General features: G+C 52.8%; 1 protein-coding gene across 1 annotated transcript in view; it reads left to right on the forward strand.

Annotated features, from left to right (window-relative positions):
* Positions 1-13,912, forward strand: part of LOC109386707 (mannosyl-oligosaccharide 1,2-alpha-mannosidase IC-like) — a 30,517-nt gene extending 16,605 nt beyond the window's left edge. Inside the window, exons 7-11 of the mRNA XM_019650114.1 lie at positions 2,813-2,928; positions 7,510-7,729; positions 10,586-10,758; positions 12,037-12,152; positions 13,145-13,912. Of these exons, the coding sequence (XP_019505659.1) occupies positions 2,813-2,928; positions 7,510-7,729; positions 10,586-10,758; positions 12,037-12,152; positions 13,145-13,271 (752 nt within the window). The 3' untranslated portion in view covers positions 13,272-13,912. The remainder of the gene's footprint in view (positions 1-2,812; positions 2,929-7,509; positions 7,730-10,585; positions 10,759-12,036; positions 12,153-13,144) is intronic.
* Positions 13,913-20,410: the final 6,498 nt, after the last annotated feature.

Consider the following 20,410-nt stretch of genomic DNA (forward strand, 5'->3'; position numbering starts at 1 on the left):
CCCCTCCGCTTGGGCCCTGGAGCGACTTGTCCTCCATGTCCACTGCCTGAATGCCACTCTTTCCTCAGTGGGAGGCAAGTGGCAGGTCTAGACTGTCCCCAACGGGCGAGACTCTTCCAGTGAGATTCTTCCCAGTGGGATCGTGAGCTGCCCATCAGCCCCAGCCTCGCAGCCTCCCCGTGTTCATTGCCAAGTCCCCAGCTGGTAGGGTGGCTGCCTCATGCTGCCACGTGTGATGAGAGTGTCAGAAAGCAGTAGAACCCATCTGCGCGCTAAGGCTCATGGGCACCAGCTCATGCCCCCCTTTTGCATTTTACATCGGAAGACTGAGGGCCCACCCGGGAAAATGACTTGTCCCGAGCTAATGGCAGGTCCACATCTTCTGATTCCCACTCCTGTGCTCCTCCCGGCATATCACACGGCGCTGGGGAAGACAACACACGCAGTAGCTAGAAAGCAGGGGGACCTCCAAATGAGACTTGTCCGTTTCAGTCGAGGTCTCTTGAGAGACTATACACATACCCCTGGGAGGTGTCCTGTCTCAGTTGTCTGGTGACCTGGCTCCCTTCTGCACACACCTGCCAGGTGAAGCCCTCGACCGTGTCACACACACTCTGGCTTGGTATTCAAGGCCCTTCCCAAGCACAGGTCAAACCTACCTTCCTTTCAATTCGTTTAGGATTTCCTGGGCGTCTGCTGTGTGCCAGTCAGGTACTGGACATAAAATGTGAATCATACACAGTCCCTTTCCACACAGAGCCCACCGCCCAGTCGGGGAGGCAGACGGCGTCAGAGCAGCCGATGGCAGGCACGCACGGAGCGATGACAGGACGCCTGCCACTGAGCACTTCTCGCAGGAGGGAGGCGCACTGGGCCAGATGTGGCACGTGCCTTATCTCACTCGCTCCTCACGGTCACCTTGCCGGGAGGGACTGGGAGCAGGTCTATGAGAACACTGAGGAAATCCTTTCTGAGGAGGGGATGCCTGAGCTGAGGTGTAGGGGTGAGGAAGCATTGGCCAGGCCGGGTGGAGAAGGGCATTCCCGAGGGAGAGTGGAGGGATGGTCCCAAGTGAGAAATAGCGTGCAAGGCCGGGGCTAGGAGTGTTTGGGGTGGCGGAAACCGTGAGAGGAGGCAAGTCCAGATGAGTGTGGAGATGACAGTGGCCCGAGCTGAATACCTGTGACCCAGGGCCCCGTCCTGTGGGCTGGGAGCGGCCAGAGAGCTCTCCGTGAAGGCTGACTTCACCATTTGACTTCCAGCCTCCCCCCACCCCTGCTCTGCACAGACCTGCTCCAGCCCTGGACACGCCATCCACGTGCTGGGCCTCCCTTTGTGCTTGCCCAAGCTGTGCCCTCCACCGAGGAACAGGGGGTGAGGGGTCCACTGCTGCTGCTTGCCTCCCTGTTCACTAGCAAAGCCCAGCCCACACGGACCCGCTCCCTCCTCAGGCTTTATCTGGACCGTTCCAGTTTTTGCAAGTGCTTGTTCCGGTCCTGAAACCTTCCTGGGCAGGATTTGTTTACGCAGGAGGACAGCAGGGCTGGGTTTCTGCAGGGACCCCCTCTCAGCCCCCTTCCCCATTCCCCATCTCTCTCTACCCTCCGACTTCTGGCCCTCCTTGCTTCGCCACGTGTCCTTTTTTTCTCTATAACTCTGTGGTTTCATTCTCGGGTTGACTGTGTCAAGCTGCAGAAAGGGAGAGCTCTACCAGTTTGGTGGCCCTGGGCGAGCTATTTGGGCTCACTCTCAGTTTTCCCATCTGGGAAATGGGGGTGATAATGCTTACTTTGCAAGGTTCTTGGGAAGATTGTTATAAATAATGCAGTAAAGCTGCTAGCCCACAGTGGGCTCTCCATAAGTGGTAGCTGTTCACGAATTCTCTATTTCTTTCTCCCCCCGCCCGCCGCCACTTTCCTGATCTTTTTATCCTCTGTTTCTCCAGAGGAGCTGAAAATACTCTTCCCATTCCCCCCTCCCCACCTTCACCCACGCCCCAACCCCCTTCCTCTCTCTGTCTCTCTGCTTAAGTGAATCGTAACAGGGAACTGACATCTGCTCTGGTTTGAGCCTTAAATGCCTTTATGTTTCCCTGTTGTTAATTTTTAAAGCATGTGAGTGTTTCCCATGTCTTGCTTCTGTGGTTAAGTGCCCCTCCGTCAACCTGTCTTTCTGTTGGGACAGCCCTGGGTGGAGACACCTCCTCATTCAAACACAGGCGGGAGGTCCTGCTCTGTGGGGACTCTGGACAGATGCCACCAAGACAGAGAGAGGGTCCTCACACCCAGTTTTTCCTACCCCTGCTCCTTTGAACTCCATTTATCCCAATTTGCTCAATTTAAACTCAGTTTTCCCAGAATGGCTCCGTCCTCTGACCAACTAAATTAAGCTTCTCCGTCCTCCTTTTCATGGCCTTTTATGAACCTGCCCAGCATTAATTACCATGTTTGTCACCGGGTAATAAACATCTCTGAACTCCCTGCCACCAGATTACTGTTTTAAAGCAATGCAACTCATTTACAGTTAATAACCGGCGGCCCTGCCGTCCTCAGGCTGCTAAAGCGACGTGATTTATAGCACGGGATGAACCCACGGACTTCTGTGCAGGGCCATCGCACGCAAGGCGGCCCTGGCTCCCCCGAGTCGCAGGCTGTGCCTTTCTCGCAGCTCGGAGGCTGCTGATTAAATGCGTGCTCCCCAGCCACACACAGTACCGGGGCCACCAGGTCCGCCGGGCAAGACGCATGCTTGCTTAGTCCTGCCGGCCGCCTTGGCAGACGGAGAAAATGTCCTGTCCTTTTTCTCCTCACAGACCACGTCTCGGTTGGAGGACTCGGGGACAGTTTTTATGAATATCTGATCAAATCCTGGCTGATGTCTGCCAAGACAGATATGGAGGCTAAAGATATGTACTATGAAGCCTTGCAGGTAAGACAAGCACCTGCTTGTTCTTAGGTGGTCTGTCCGCCATTCCCGCCAGTGCTGGCACAGGCCCCTGGGTGCTGGGGCCTTGCTCCCCTGCCCCACAGTGAGCTGGCCAGGAGATTGACGAGTCAGTTCCCTCCCCAGTCAGTTACGTTGCACACCCTGTCTCATGACTCTTCTCAAACACCTTGAAATTAGGAGCATGTTAGCATCCTGTTTCACAGATGCAAAAGCCAAGCTCAGGGAGGTGAAGTCATTTGTCCAAGGTCTCACAGGAAGCAGCAAGCAATCTGATTCAGAACCCATGGTATCGATGTTTCAGTTGAGGTGTCAGAGGCCAGAACGCAGTCAGACAATGGGCTTGGAGCCCCCACAGGAGGCTGCCAAAGCAAGACCCTCAGCCATCTTCCTGCCAAACCAGAGGTGACAGTTAGCACATCCAAGCTGAGAGGGGCCTCCCTCAGTGGAGCACTCAGTTCTGTTCCATCTCTATGTGGATGGAAACCAAGGCCCATAGAAGGGAAAGCACTTGCTCAAAGCCACACAGCACAGAACTGGCAGGGCTGAAGCTAGAGGAGGTGTCCTGGCTCTAGATAGATGAATGGAAGGATGGATGGACAGATGGATGGGCAGATGGGTTGAAAGATGGATGGGTAGGTGGGTGGATGGAAGGAAGGATGGATTGAACGTGGGTGGATATGGGGGGATGGATGGTTATGTGAGGGTGGTTGGATGGATGAATGATCTCTACCCTCTGATCATATGAACCCAGCTAGAAATGGTAGTGTTTAAAGGAAGCATATTGAAACAGGCTTCCGGGGCTGAGCCCTTCAAACTATGGGCTCCGTTATAAGTTTTCTCTGCCCCAGCATCATGACCTCAGCCGTGAAGCAGCTCCTGGGAGTCCAGTCCCAGCTCAGTCTGGCTCGGCCCCGCCCATCCCAAGCTGCTAGAGCTGAGGGTAGCTGGCAGCCAGTGTCTCCTGTCCATTAGCGTTCAGCTGGTGGCCTGGTGTGCTGCCTGGAGAGGCCCTCGCTTCCTTTTCTGCCGTACCGTGCAGAGTAAAACATACAGTTAACGAACAGCTTGGTTCCCTGCCCTCAGGGCACACCATAGTTGAGGCTTCAAGGAAAGAAATAACCATGAATTATTTAAGCAAACTGGGAACTTTATGGAAACACTTGATTGAACAGGAGAGAACTGGCTTTGCTCCCATGTTTGATCTCCCCAGTGAAGAGCCTGCAGTGTCTTGGACCCTGGGTAAGGGCTAGGTGGGCCTATGGCAAGTTTGGGGCGTTGAAGAATGTTCTGGTGTTTCTCAACCTCATTGGCATGTTGATAGTCACTTGGAAAGCTATAAAACCCCAATGGCCAGGTTGCACTCCACCAAGGTTACATCAGAACCTCTGAGCTGGGGTCCAAGCAACAGCCTAGAAAGCAGCAGAGGTTCCAGTGTGCAGCTGAGAGCAATGTCCATCTGGGATGGGTATGGGGGGCTCAGACAGGCCGACTGAGCAGCCACTGAGGGTCATGGGAGGAGGGGCAACCAGAACAGGGAGCTTTTGTCACTTTGGCCTCCTCCGGGGAGTCACGTTGAGCACCTTGTCTTATTTAGCCCCGATCTGACAGATGATGAAACTGAGGCTCAAAGAAGCCCAAGGTCACACAGCAACAAGTGTCAGAGCCAGGGTGTAAACATGGTCTAACCGACTCCAGGTCACGTGCTCCTGCCTCCACTTACCAGCTACCGAATCCCAGAAGAGGCTGACTTGTTCAGAGTCCCTCTCGAGAGGGCACAGAGGGAATCCCATCCAGGAGGCAAAGGAAGCAAGAATCTCTGAATAGCCTCACAGGCAGCCCAGGAATTAGTCCCATTTTACAGATGAGGAAAAGGAGTCTTCAGAAAAGTGAAATAAGTCACCCAACGCTCAGTTGCAGAGCTGGGATTCCAACCAGGCCTCTGACTCTCATTTGCTGCATCTCTTGCTATGAGATTTAAGCCTTCTCACCCGTCAGTAGCCAGCCTCTGCTGTCTTGTGTTTTGCTCAGGGTTTTAGAAAGTCTTGGGTTTTTGCGTAGTTGTTTTTATCATCTTTGCATCTGCTTACCTCAGTTGCCTCCTTAAAGAGACAACGCTCTGTCATTTCCTCTTTACCATCATTAACTTAGCTTGAGGTTAACACCAAAATAACCTATTGGAGACAGTCTTGAAGGTGCGGATTTCTGGCTACACCACGAGGCTTCCTGGGATCTCCGCCCAGCCCCACCCCCATGTCTGTGTTTTCTCCTAAGTGTTGACAGTAGGTAACTAAACCAGGCTTCTGCACCTGGTCTAGTCCTGCCACCCCTCCCCCACACCTGCATGCTTAGGGATGCAGAGCAGCTGCCTGGACCCAGCTCTGCCCAGGAGCCAGGCCCCGGCCCAAGCAGACCCAGCCCAGTAGCAGGTGGTGCTCCAGGCTTCCTCCCCACCTGGGGCAGGTGGCCTGGCATGGCCATCCTCAGAGCTTGACCCTCTCTGTTCCTTGAGGGTCCCGCATCCAGCCCACCAGCCCAGGCCTTACAGGAGAAGGGAAAGGAAAAACAGTCAAGCAGCAAATTCTGTTTGAATACCTTCTGTTTGATAGACCCTGGCTGGAGATTGCTGGTCGTGGCTTCTGCCATCATGACACTCAGAGTCCTGGGAGAGACCATCCACAGAAACCTACACGAATACCTATACGCAAAGTGGGAATAGCACCGTGTAGAAAGATAACAGGGTAGAGCGTAATGGGGCAGCACCAGTGTAGACTGGGGTGCCCTCTGCAAGGAAGTCCACCCCGGAGGAGGCCCAAAGGCCAAGCTGGAGTTAGCAGAGTTGGTCGGGAGCAGTGGGGAGAAGCAGCAGCGGCCGGCAAAGCCCTGGGGCAGGAAGAAAACGCACCTTCTCTGACCTCACTCTGCCAAGTAGGACCCCCCCCCCATCCCAAGCTCTTCCCTGTCCCATCCCCTCAATTTGTTTCATTCAGAATGTTGACACAAGTTGTGATTCTTGTGTGTATTTGATTTTGCTGGGAAATCTGTGCTGACGGGTGAGCTCTCCGAGGCAGGTCCAGGCCCTCATCAGGGGCTGTGTCCCCTGCACCTAGCACAGTGCGGGCATTAAGGAAGTACTCACGAAATAGTCAAAGGGGGCAGGGGGCGCATGAATGAAAAGCGGCCAGTGTGGGAAGGACCAGGGGAGAAAGGGGCAGGGGCCAGTCTGGAGAGGAATTGTAATAGCCAGCATTTATGGGGGACTCTCTCTGTGCTGGGAAATTGGCTGAGCTCTGCAGACACATCTTGTTTAATCCTCACAACCCTATGAAGGAGTCCATGGTCTTATCCCCATTTTACACGTGAGGAAATTGAGGCACAGAGAGAACATAGAACCCGCCTAATGTCACACAGCTTGGAACTGGTGGAGATGGGGTTTGAACCCAAAGAGTCTGTACCTGAGAGCCATGTCAGTGGCATCACCTCAGGGTCCAGATTGGGGAATCTGAGAGGCCCTGGCTGGATGTTCGTCTCAGGGCACTTGGAAACCACAGAAGGGTGTTAACCAGGCATAAGACATGGTTGGGTTCATTATTTACAGAGTGCAGAGACCCCCTGGAGAACAGGTTGGATGGGCAAGGGTACAGGCAAAGGCCTGGCCCCAAAGTCCCGTCCCCCACCCCCGGACCAGGACCCATCAGCCCATCGAGTCCAGCCTTATAGCTGTGTAGAGAGCTGCCACCATCACCTCCCTCTCCAGGCAACCAGGGACTACTGGCAGGGAGGGGGGTTTATGATGGCACAGCACCTCCACCCCCAACATCCCGGGGTCTTTACCGATAGCATCACCTCCTACGGCAGCAGGGGAGGGCTCTCAACGCCTCTTAGCACCAAAAGGAGCAGCTGTCAGGTGGGAAAAGTGGTGCTTGGGCTTCTGGGGGTCCTTGTCCTAATCCTGGTGTTGCTGGGTGACCTGGGGCAGGTCACTTGACCTCTTCTTCTGTTGAGAGCACTGCAGCCCATGTGCCTGGCTTGTCGTGGGAATTAAATGAAAAGGTGTGTGATAAGGGCCTGTAGAGAGTAGCTCTACATTTTCTGCAAGTCTCTTTTGAGAATCTGATGAACTATATGGACACTTGCCCTGTGAACGTGCACTTACATGAAAGTGTCATGAAAGTATAATTTTAGGGAAATTCTAGACCCCGCTGAAGCCCATCCACAGGCCAGTTGGACTTCAGGATAAGATTCCCTAACAGAGTGTATAATGGGGGATAACAAGTTTTAAAGATTTTTTTTTAATTTCTGTACATAGACAATTTTAAAGTCTGTATGAGACTCACCTTGGGAAGTTGCCTTATGTCTAAGCCCCTCTGGTGGGCAGAGCCTCCCACCAGCCCCATCAGGAATGGCTGCCGCACGAGGCCAGCAGTCTGCCTTTGCCCAGCATGGAGGGCTCGGCAGAGCTGAGTTTGCTGCTGTCTCCAAAATATTCATTTTCCGTCCTCTCCCCTCCCTTCTCTGTACCCTCCCACGCCCCTTCTCCTTGCCCGATTCCCACCTTGCTCCCAGGCAATAGAGAGCCACTTGCTGAATGTGTCTCCTGGGGGGCTGACCTACATTGCTGAGTGGCGAGGGGGGATTCTGGACCACAAGATGGGGCACCTGGCCTGTTTCTCCGGGGGCATGATCGCCCTCGGCGCTGAGGATGCCAAGGAGGAAAAGAGGGCCCACTACCGAGAGCTCGCAGCTCAGATCACCAAGACGTGCCACGAGTCGTACGCCCGCTCAGGTAACCCTGCAAGGGGATGGGGCAGCAGGACAGACTGAGGCTAGACACCGGGAAGAACTGGAAAGACCAGCAGAGTGGTAGTGAGTGAAGGGGGACACATGGTCTTAGGGAAGTCTCCCCTTGGCAGCGATGCAGAATTTGAACGAGGGACATGCTATCTATGCACTAGCCTGGACCCTAAATTAAAGGGAAAGTGGGAATGTTGTATTAAGCACTTTGTGTGTGCTGGGTATTGTCCAGCACTTGACATACATCATCACTGAACCGCACAACACAGATGAGGAAACTGAGGCTCAGAGATGACTTGGCCAAGGTCCCATGTGAGGGGCACAGAGCAGAGGGTGCTCCAGCCCCTGAGGCAGAAACATTGGCTTCCTGAGCCTAGCACATTCCCTCTCCCTGAGCCCCGACCCCTAAATGTGTCTCTGCCTCTCCTCCCCGGCACCCCTCCATTTAAGGGTTCTCAGCACCTCCGGAGACCACCCTGTTTATCACCCTCTTTGACCCAAGACCACCAGAAGCTTGAGAGCTTCTCTCTAAACAGCGCCCCTCAGAACAATCCCTGGTCCCCCAGCTCCCCTGAAGGTGCCCACCTTCTGAGTTTAATCCCAGCCTTGGCTGGAGGAGAGTATCCAAGGTCTGGAGTAAAAATTCCTGGCTCACGTGCCACTCTGCCACTCACCAGCTAGGCAGCCTCCGTTTTCTCACCTGTTCAAGGGGAACAATCACACAGGTCTCCAGGGTGAAGGAGAAGGTCCCGCAGAAACACGTGGCTGGCCACCTTCAGCCCACAGCATGGAAGGCGTTTATTAGAGGCCTACCCTAAGTGGAGTGGATTCCACCACTCTAGTGAAATCCCAGTCTCCTGGGGCTGTTTGGGATGCCAGCGATTCGCAGTGGGTCCCTAAAACTGGTCTTCAATTCCCTTCAAAAGAGCTCTCTCTGCCAGCGCCATAAACAAATAGGAAACCTCGGGAATAATAAAAAGCTTGCTATTTGTCTGGGACAATCAGCCCAGACCATAAAAGACAGTCCGCTTAATAAAGCATATTGTTCTAGCCAGCCCGGCTCATCCACAGAAGGCTACAACAGTCGCTCTTGCCTTCACCCCATTAGCAGCTTGTCAAAACGACTGTTGTCTGGTGGCAGGAGCGGTTGCACCCTTTAAGAGGATTGGAGGGGCCGGGGCCTGGCTAATTCCTCTTCCAGGAAGCCCTCTATGGAAGAGTAGGATGTCCTGCAAAGCTCTAGCGCATCTCGAGGAAAAGCAACCCAGGGCTTCTCAGGGTCCTGAACTCTAACGGGAGGAGGGAGGACTCACATTAGGACCAGAGCTGGGCCCTCCGCTGACCTGGACAGGATGTGCAGGCATTAAAGAGAGAAAGATCTGACCCACATACCCTGAATCTTAAACCTAGAGAGTCAGACTCAGGAGGGAAAGAGAAGAGGGCACAGCCCAGGAAAGGACATCAGACAAATCCAGGGTCACATCCCAGCTCAGCCACAACTCGCTGTGTGACCTTGCATAAATTACTTAGCCTCTCTGATCCTCAGTTTCCACAGGCGTGACATAAGAATCATAACATCTCTCTTACCAAGGAAAAAAGAAGTATTTCTTTAAGGATTGAAATAATGTATGTAAAGCACTCAGCACAGCCCTTGAAATCATAAAGGGTGGCTGCCGTGGTGATTATAACTGTGATCATCCAAAAAACAGGAGCAGCAGCAAGTTGTGTGTAAACAAACAAAACAATGGCAACAGCAAAACCCAGACCTCATTGCCCCTCTGCCTGAGTATGTGCCTTCTGTGGGAGTCTTCCCCCATCTCAGCAGTCTCCCAAGCTGTCAGTTCTGGAAGAAGGGTCCTGGGAGGTGTTCAAAGCGGTCCCTAAGAAAGGGGGTCTGTGGGGCCGGCCGAGTGGCTCAGTTGGTTAAGAGTTAGCTTAAGAGCGCAAGCTCTGAGCAACAGGGCCACCGGTTCGATTCCCACATGGGACAGTGACACTGCACCCGAGCTGAGCTGTCACTGAGCTGCCATCAGGTGGGAGGATGGCTCAGCTGGTGTAACAACAAGATTCCCTGTTCGATGGTGGGCTACGCCCACCTGCAACTAAGACTGAACTCAGCACCTTGAGCTGAGCTGCCGCCCGGATGGCTCAGTGGATAGGGCATGCACTCTTAACAACAAGGCTGCTGGTTCAACTCCCGCATGGGATGGTGGCTATACCCACCTGCAACTAAGATTGAACAGAGCACCTTGAGCTTAGAGGCCACGAGCTGCTGACGGGAAGCCAGATGGCGACTGGCACCCCCCACAATGAAGATTGATGAACAACAACTTGGCTGGTCACTTTCTCTAGTTCCCCAACACTGTTCCCCTCCCCCAATTCCCCAATAAAATCTTTAAAAAACAGGGGGGGGTCTGTGAAGAAACTTGCATATTAGCATATTAAAGGACCTGATTAGTCCTGCATGAGTGAAGCTATTTCACTTTGTTTAACCCCCTGTTCCCCAAATATGTGAAAACCTGGAACCCTGTCTTGGCTGAGCTCTGGTTAACATCTTACAGAGCTCATATCTCAAAATACACAGTTGGGGAACACCACCTAAACCTCTATCTCCCCAGACTGCTGGGGAGTTCAGTTGAATTCTGATTCTAAAATTGCAAAACTCTTGAGGCCTCAAGGGTCTTGCTTTGGCCAGCCTGGGCCAAGAGGGCAGCTGTGCACCTGCCAGGCCCACCCCACACCAGTCCATCACCAGCCATCACACCCACGCCTCCCCGGGGGCAGCTGGGTCCTGAAAAGCCGGAGGTGGGCAGTCTGACGCAGGCCCTCTGGTTGGTCATTCCCACAGATACCAAACTGGGGCCTGAGGCCTTCTGGTTCAACTCTGGCCGAGAGGCAGTGGCCACACAGCTGAGCGAGAGCTACTACATCCTGCGGCCTGAGGTGGTGGAAAGCTACATGTACTTGTGGCGGCAGACCCACAACCCCATCTACAGGGAGTGGGGTTGGGAAGTGGTGATGGTGAGTGGGCCGGACCATGGGACGGGGAGGTGGGGAGGCTCGACCTGGTGGCAGAGGCCCCTGAGAAGTCACAGTCAGGGTCCAAAACCCCCCAGCTCAGGCACCGAGAGGAATATCAAGCCAGGCTGACCTCTGGCTAAAGTTCAGAACGTAAAGGGTCAAGGTTGTGGTTGCAGAGCCAGGAGTCCACAGCTGGGCAGAATCAAGCCAGGAACTTGAAGAGAAGGTGCGGAGGCCCATAGCCCTGGGGGCCTAGCCCTGGTGCCCGCAAGCTGAGAGGGGCAAAGGCAGTGCAGCGGCCAGAGGGGTCCCAGAGCACAGGTGGTAACTGCTTTCTGACCTTGAAGCCTGGACTGATAGCTTTAGCTTTCTCCTCTCAAACAGGAACAGGTGCCAGGCCAGCAGCTCACCTCCCTCCTCTCCCCAAAGCCAGCCCAGCCCCTTGTGGCCCCCAACCCTCTCTGGGCTCTGCTCCACCCACCCCACAACCCCCAGTCTCTCCTCCATTATCCCTCTTTTCCCCAAATACCGAGTGGGAAATCTCATGGCCCACATTGGGGTGGGTGTCAAAGGTGTGGGGACTCTGGAAGGATCCCTGATGGATGCTGAGCTTTCTCGGTCCTTCCCCCGACCTTCCCCAGCCCACTGCTTTCAGAGGCACACACTCCTTGGGAGAGCCGCTCCCTGAGTGTCACACTCGGGTGGGCTACAGGGGCCTGCTCAGGTTCGCTGACAGGGTTCACTGGTGAGAGCCCCCTGCTTCCCTGAGGTCTGGCTTGTGAACACTGAAGGCCAAGTGTTTTGTGCTCCTGGGCCCCACCTGCACACCCTCAGAAGGTAAAAAATGCATTTTATACGAAAGGCAGACAGCCCATGGCCCACCCACCTCTGGCCCAGGGACCATGTCTCCATGGGGAATCCTGGGATATGACAAGTCCCAGATTTCAGCCCTCAAACATCACCAGTGCCTTCCTCTGTCCCCACCATGGGTGAATGTCATCAGTTTGTTCCCTGAAAGGCAAAGAGAGGCTTCCTCTAAGCTCCCACCAGATGGAGAGCTCAGGTCGCAGCCTACTGGGACTAAGCCCTCGGTGGCGGGCCCCTCCAGCCTGGCAGCAGGATGCTGAACCCTGAGAATAATTTGGCTGAACCCTGAGAATAAACACCAGGGGTCCCTAGCCAAGGGGTTGCCTGTATGCGAGCTCTGGCCCGCTGCGCAGTCACGAGTCTTGGGGGCCTCTCCGCTCCACACGCCAAGGCCGCCTTCCTTTTCTTCAGGCCTTGGAGAAACACTGTCGGACGGAAGCCGGCTTCTCGGGGATCCAAGACGTGTATAGCAGCATTCCCAACCACGACAACAAGCAGCAGACCTTCTTTCTAGCGGAGACACTAAAGTGAGTCGGGGCTTGGTCAGCGCTCTTTCCAGTGGGCAGGGCGGCTTCTCTTAGGGATGGGGGAGGGGTCCGCAGTCGGTCCTTTCATCAACAGTCAGGGTCTGCTGTTACAGGAAGGGGGCCCAGGAGGGAGGGGGCGCTTTAGATCCAGAGTGTGACACCCCCAGGACGAGCCTTGGGCCAGGCCGGTTTCTCCACTCAGGGTGAGACTGGCTTGGACTCCACCATCCAAAGTATCAACTGTGTGATAAGTTCGGTTCTATCACTTGTCTCCTCAGGTTACTTAAGTTCTCTGAAACTATGTTCTTTTCTGTAAAATGAGAATAATAATAAGGATGATGGCGTTGATACTGGTCACTGCTGGTGACTTCCCGTCCTCCTTCGCTTTCTTGGGGTTGAACTTGGCCACCCCACTTCCTTGCTGTTTCCCATGGGAATCCCCCTGTGCTTTAACCCTGTAGGATGGGCTGGGATGGTCTATTCCTTCTAGTGAAAAGCCCCCTGGCTTGGGAACCTGGAGCTCTGGAGTCACCCTTCCTGCTCATGTTAGTGCCCTAATATCTACTTTATAGTCTCAGGGGTGGGGGCTCATAAGGGAGCCAACCTTATGGGAGTTTGGACTGATGCAGTACTCAGACCACCCTGCAAAGAAAGGAGACTCTTGGCCATAATGGGCCCTGGAAGGACTCACACACAGGGCCCGGTGGGGAAAGTGAGGCTGTTGGGTAGGAGGTGACAGAGTGAGGGCTGGGGGCAGAGGCAGGACTAAGCCAGGCCCCCAAGCCCAGTGCTCATCTCAGCATCCACAGCGTCTTCCCTGGGACCAGCCCTCCAGGCGGATTTGGGGGCTTGGACCACCCTGTACCCTTAGCCACAGGCCAGTTGCAGAGGCCCCTGAGATTCCTTCCCAGCCCCCCCCCCACCGCCCTCCCCCCAGTTCCCCAGAGCACTGACGGGCGGTCTCTTGCTTCCCTCCCTGTCTGGGGGCACAGGTATCTCTACCTTTTGTTCTCTGAAGATGACACGCTCTCCCTGGAAGACTGGGTATTCAACACGGAGGCCCACCCTCTGCCCGTGAACCACTCGGACAGCGCCATCAGGGCGGAGGACCAGCTCTGACCCCACCTCCTGGCCACTCCCCTGGCCGCTGCAAGGACGCCTGGCCTTTTCGGGTTTGGGGACTGTTCTCAAAAGGACTGAGGACGTGGGCCCCATTTCAGGCGGATGTGCCCGACGAGCAACTTCTTTTCCTCTGTGAGGAGACAGGACTTAGCGACGCTGCGATGGCACACCAGGCCCAGACTTCATTTCTAGGGAGAATTTCTGTGAAACCCACTCACTTGCCATTCCAGGGCCAAAGGACCAGATGTTTGCTGATCAACCCCATGTATTTGGTTCACTGCCTTTCATTTTGGGGGCATTTTTGGTTTTGCTTGATTTTGCCTTTTCTCTACAGTTGTGTTTAATCATAAATTATAAATATAGTTTTCAAAATCATATGCTTTCAAAAACGGTATCATCCTGATCAACTGAACCTTAAAGGATTTGCACCCATACAAAACCTTGACCTTATTTTCTATATTTTAAATGCCTTTGCCCACCATTTACTATATGTTCAACTGTGTGTCATGTACCTTATAATTTGAGGAGAGGGTTCCCCTATGATTTGGGCCTAAATGTTACGAATCACTAGTGCTATTTTCATTATTGTAATGGAAAAATCTGTACACTTACAATAAAAGAGTTTATTGCATAAGAAATACGATTGACTTCACCAATGACTCCTGGGGAAAATCATCGCAGTGTTACCATCAGAAAGAATAATCAACCAGCTGTTGATTAAGGTAGAATTTAGTAAATGACTCCAACCTCTGTTACCCTCCCTTAAATTGGGCCTAATATATTCAGGAAGGGTGAGGCCAATCCTTTTAAATGAGTTGGATATTTATACTGAGGTCGAGGCTTGGAAGAGGCCCAGAGAGAGACCGCCATGTGCCTGAAGTCACTCAGCCAACAGAAGCAGAGGTGAGCCCATTCCCGTGATCAGCTGACCATCCCAGTCCTGTGTTCATCTGTTCCATCATTCAACAGATGACTTGGTGAACGCCTACAGGGACCAGACTAGGCTAGATGCCAGGGACACAGCTAGAGCGAGACAGTCATGAGCCCTGTCCTCAAGGAGGGTACAGTCAAGGGCAGGAGATACAGACAGTAAAGTAGGGAGACAAGCGGGGCCAAGTACTGAGGGCCAAGACCTATCTTGGGGGTCGAGGAGAGCCTCTCTGAGCAGAGGACTTCAAGCTGAGACCTGGAAGATAAGGAGGAGCAGTGAGATGAGCACCCCACATATGTGCTCTCCCCGTGACCATCCCCTGCTCCCCTGGGAGGCAGCCTGAACCACTGAGGCCCATCTGCAGAGCAAGGAGTTAAGGTCCCAACAGTGAGGTGAGCGCTTTTCCTCCCCTCACCCCTCACCCCTTTGCAGCTTATCCACACGACTAACTTCACAGGATAATTTTGAGCCCCTCCCCAGGCTTAGCCGCTTCATTTTGGCTCTGTTGTAAACTTGAATAGCCCCTGGGGTGTTGGGGCCCTGGCTTTAAACCCCCTCCCTGGGAACCTGGGCAGGTGACCTCACCTCTCTGGGCCACTCTTCCATCAAGCGGAGGGAAGACCCTCCACCCCACAAGGTTGCTGTCAGAGTAAGTGGGGTCCTGCCAGTGCCCTGGGGGCGTGGGAAGTGTTCTTCCTTGTTCTGAAGAACAAGAACGCAGGTGCTTCCAGCATCTTCTTAAGCAGTAGTCAGCACTATGGGTGAGCTATCCCTGAAACAGGAGCCCTGGCATTTGGTAAATGAGTCACTGCTTGAACCTAACAAATCACTTCACCCCTGACAGGTGTCAAGAAAATTGGTTCTGGCCACTCAACCTGCACCCATTTAAAAAATGACAGGAAAACAGAAAAACTCATTACACAAACATGTAGAGGGGGTAGGAAATAAAGATAAGCAGAAAGAAAAATCATTCACCATCCAACCCTCCAGAATGAATGCTGTTATATTTTCTTTTAGATCTTTTTCTATAAATGTACAGAAGCCATTTTGCAAACATGGTATTGTACTGTGCATCCTGTTTTATTATCTGCTTCTGTACTAAACTATACCTTATGAACATCTTTCCACGTCAACAAACACCCATTTACCTCATGGCTGTACCTGGTTGCATAGTATTCCATCGTGTGCTGCATCATGCTTTCTGGATCTAAGCTCTATTGCTGGGCATTTGGGTTTGCGTCACTTTGAGTTCTTAGCTACAAATAATAGACACTAACTCTGCCTGACTTAAGCAAAAAAAAAAAGTATGCATTGAAATGTCTTAGAGTGGCTCATGAAATCTCAAGAGAGTGAACAGCCAGACCTCAAGAAAGACTAGAAAGAGGGTTTGGCCAGGCGGCAAGAACCAGGGGGGCAGCCTCCCCACCACCACCAGGACCCACGAGCCCAAACGTTTCCAGACCCTACTGTCTTCCTTCAGGGACACAAGCTTCCAATTGGCCTTGCCTGGGTCACGAGCCCCCAACCAAGGGAGGGTGGGGCATCTTGACTAGAGGAAAAACAAGGTTTGCTACCAAAACAATAGACCTGCCTGCTGGCTAGGCAAACACAGCAGGACCGTTCGCAGGTTTTGCTTTGATATTTTCCAGTATTGTAAAGAGAGTTATGAGAGCGCACTTGACCATTCCTCTTCCCCTCTTGTCCCTGGAATGTCTCGCCACTACAAAGTCACTGCGAAGTTCTACAAGGCTGCAGGCTCCCCCGCTGGGCCTATGTCACTGTCCTCTCCTCCCCCAGCATCTTGTCTTCTGTGTTATCCCTGGGAGCAAGTTGTAAAAATGAATTATGTTAAAATTCATCCTCCAGGAGGGCCCTTGCAGGTAGAAGAAATACCATCCTTTAGGCAACTTCACTCCATTCCAGGGATAAAGATAAGGAAGACTCAAGGTGAGCTGAGAGGAGAGAGGAATTAAAGGACGGGCCAACCTCGCTAAAGGAGGAGCCCCAGAATCCAAGCTCAGGAACCAGGCCCTGAGCAGAACCCCCTTCCCAGCTGGGGTCTGCGCGCCACTGCGCTCATTTAAGCCTTGTCTTTGCCCACGCTGCGATGGAACCGCCTTTTGCACCTGTTTTCTTCATAGAACAGCTTGATGTTGGTTCCTTCCCAGAAAGCTTCGCTAGCACCTGGCTCCAGGCACTGAGGCCTGCACAGCATCACACCCCTGGGGGTGGGGTGGGGGGAGGAGGTTATCCAGCCCTTTTCCAGATGCCTCCCTTTAAATGACTGTGTGTTTGTTCAGACTGGCTTCGTGCCCTGCTTTGTATCTTTGGCGATGTGCAAAGTTCAAAAGCCAAATGCATTGGAAAGAAAAGCAAAAATCGAAAATCTGATTTAAAGGCAGCATCCTTGAGATCCAGGATGTGATTCACGGCTCTGTTCCCTTTGCTTTGGAAGGTGACTCCTTGTGGTCTGGGAAGGTGCTAAAGATGGGGAATGGGCCAGCTCCTCCTCGCTTACCCCAGGTTAGGGTTGGGGGGTGTCTGTCCTTGGAAATATGCTCATTGACCATGTGGCACAGAGATGCTCAGCCCTCTATGACTAATGCTTAATCACACACTGCTGGGGGGAGGGTGCTACGCTTTTTTTTGTATCTAAAAATATCTGTTTGGTTTCTTATATTTGGGATGATGTTTCAATCTCGCTCATTCTATCTCTTAAGTCAGAGCTTCTTGAACTTGAACGTGTACCTGAACCACCTGGGGATCTTGTTGAAATGCAGGTTTATATTCAGTGGGTCTGGCGTGGAGCCCAAGATTCTGAATTTCTAACAACCTCCCAGGAGATGCTGATGCAGCCTGTCCTCGGACCACACTTTGAGTAGCAAGGCTGCCCCTTCGGTTTCTGCCTTTCTTTTCTTTGGATCCCTGGAATTGTAGCCTCTCCAGAGTAGAGGGACTCAGGTTTGGGGTGGCATCTATAGGTACTTTTGGCTGCAGAGGAAGCTACCTGGAAACAGTTGTGTCTGTTACCTATGCTAGCAGCTCCCGCTCCTCCGGGGCAGTCAGGATAAAAAGGAACAGGTTCGTTGGTGGCTTGGAACAACTCTGTCCCATAGAATTTTCTGCGATCATGGAAATGTTCCATTATCTGTGCTTTCCAATAGGGTAGCCACGTGTGGGTGGAGTCCTTAAAGTGTGGCAAGTGTGACTGAGGAACTACATTTTTAATTGTATTTCATCTTAATTAAATATAAATAGCCGTGTGTGGTTATTGGTCGCCATTTTGGATAGTGCAGTCTTAAAACTTAGAAAGCCTGTCCTCTGTTCACCGACTTCTGACACTCCACCAACTGCATCATTACAAAAATAATCTTAGTACAAAACATGTTGTTTGGGGACTCAAGGATTCCCTTGAACACACCTGGTTATTTTTATACTCATTCCAGCCGCTGACTGTTTTTTGCAAAAGCCTCTGTTTTTTATTTTGTTGTTTGGGTTTTTTTCTCACTCGCCGTTTATCTGCAGATCGCTGTGCATTAGTTCAGGTTTAGGATAAGAAAGGCAGAGTGGCAGGACAGAAGAGGACAAGCACAAGCTAAAATGAGGTAGACCTGGGTTCAGCTCTACCCTGCTCTTTCCCTAGGCTGTGTGACCTTGGATAATCCTCTTAATCTCTCTGAGCTGCTGCTTCACCTGTGGAAAGGGAGGGTGACTTCAAGGGTTAATTGAACTCCCCAGTGTAGGAACTCAATATATAGCATGAGGATTCTTATTGTTATTATGTGAATGCTCTTTGTAAACTATAAAACCTTGTGTAAATGTGAGGCAAAACACAGCTGTCAAAAATTCTTTAAAACAAATGCTCTGAAACTTGGAGGAAACTGCGTCAACCAGGCCCAGGAGACAGACCAAACTCTCAAAGCAATAAATCTAAACATTTTCTGCCTTTCGCAGTGAGCAAGCATCTTGCCATAAGCCCTGAATCTATGAAATTGGGAAATTGGGAGGAACATTTGTTGACTGTCCAAGGGCTTCCAGGGGCCAGTGTGGTCTTGAGAGATGCTCAGGCAGGGGCGGAGGGTTGAAGGTAGATGCTGAGAGCTTGATCAGGAATCTGGCAGAGATGAGTCTCTGCTTTGGGGGTGGTGTTTGAGGTCCAATTTGTATTTCTTCTTCACAGAGTCCTGATGGATGAAGTCTGCAGGCAAAAATTTACAGAGGAGGAAACTGACGCCCAGAGAGTCCTGCTCAACCCTAACAGCTCTACAGAGGCCCAGAGCTGACATCTCCTCAGAGCTGGTCCCAAGGTTGATCCTTTTCCCAGAGGCTCCCTGACCTGAGTCAAATCTTGCAAACCCACCCAGCCCCCATACCCTGCTGAGCTCTGAGAGATAACCTTCCCAACAACACATCTCTCCAGCCCTGGGCCCAGAGTGGGGTGTCTGTGTCTTTAACAAAAAGCAAGTGTAATAAATAAAAGTAATCTGGTAAAGAAAACTTCCCTCATTTATTTTCCAAGGGCCTCGGCTCATAAATCTTTCCCTCCTAACCTGCTTTGTGCTCTGTTAGCTTTGCTTCCTGATAGAACAGAATTTGCTTTTCTAATGGCATCTGCCGTATGCTGGGTGTCCCCAAACATTAGCGGTAATGAGTTGGAAGTAGCACAGTTGGAAGCCTTTGGAAGGCAACACCAGATGTCAGGCCCTCAGTGGGTGCCTCTGAGGATGTGGGGCCAGAGGACTGGGCAAGGGCTGGGTCCAAGGTCCCCAACTCCTGGTTCCTAGCAGTCGTTCATCCAAAAGACACTGACTTCCCACCATGTGCCAGGTCCTGTGTGGGAGCTGGGAAGATACCCCCCCACACACACACGTGGCATAGTCATGGCTGGTTATCCATGAAGGACAGAGTGGTGGTAGAGGCAAGCCCCTGCCCCCACAAAGTCAGCAGGGCCATCCCCCTGGAGGCAGCATGGCAAGAGATTTGGACTCAGATAAACTTGGGTGCAGGAGCTCAGACTCCTTAATTTAAAATCAAGGCAAACAATCCTCACTGGGTGGCCCAAGAACAAAATGAGATCACGTAAAGCCCCCTACACCAAGTCCAGCACACAGTGAGTGCTCAGTACCTGTTAAATCCCTCTGACATCCCAAACCTGACAGGAGCACAAGCATGGGGTTGGCGGTGATCTCCAGGGATGGCACGGCCTGTCTCCTGGGCTCAGGGTTCTTGTCCAGAGACTTCAGTAGCTGCTGCCCTCTCCTGGGAAAGTGCAGACAGAGCCTCCCTGGGCTCTTGGGAAGCTTGATATAATGGAAGAGCACTCCAGTGGAACCAAGGTTCCCGGAGACTTGACAGACATGAAACTATTTCCTCAAGTTCCATCCGCCTCCATTCCCAGTCTTCCAGCAAGCATGCCAAATGTTGTTCTCTGGAAAAATCACTCCTATGGCCATGCCAGGCCCAGCAGAGCAGAGGGCGGCCAGTGACTCACAGCCCAGCCCCGCCAGCCTGCATATTCCCTCCTCACCACAACCCACAGAAGGGCCTCTTTTGACTCCTTGCAGGTGAGGGTTTCAGCCTACACCAAATATGTGTGCCTTGAACAGGTGGCTCTCCATCCCTGATGAATCTGCAGAGGTGACCTTCCAGCTGGACCATGAAAGGAATGGGCCTTGAACTTTGCAATTTTTCTTTAGCTGACTGAAGACATTTTAGAAGCAGGTGGGATAAGGGTGGATGGAGGTTGGGGTACTCATCGGTGGCTGGAGGGCCAGCAGTGCCCTCTTCTGGCCTCCCTTTACATCTGCCAGCAGAGGCGGACACGAGGACTGGTGGCCCAGGACCCCACTCCCGGGCTAGCTCCAGGATGTGCGGATCCTCCCACCCGCTGCCCCAGCCCGTTTCTTCTCCTGGTCCTCAGCCTGGAATTGCTCCCTGCCTCTGCCAGCAAGATGGGAAGTGGAGGCCTGGTTTCGGTTTGGGAAACTGAAGTGCAGGAAGGAGGAACCGAGCTGGCAGGGATGGCAGGGAGTCCTGGCATACCTTTACCGACTCGCACAGCACCTACTGACGCCACTGTGCGCCCAAACACTGCGCAAGGCGCTGGAAGAGGCGTGTGACGGCGGCAGACAACCCTTTGGGCCTCGGCCCCAAAGCCCGGGCCAGCCCCGCCTCGCCCCGCCCCGCCGCCTGGGCCCGCCCCGTC

The sequence above is a fragment of the Hipposideros armiger genome, unplaced genomic scaffold (genome assembly GCF_001890085.2).
Source record: "Hipposideros armiger isolate ML-2016 unplaced genomic scaffold, ASM189008v1 scaffold_138, whole genome shotgun sequence".
Classification (NCBI taxonomy): Eukaryota; Metazoa; Chordata; class Mammalia; order Chiroptera; family Hipposideridae; genus Hipposideros; species Hipposideros armiger.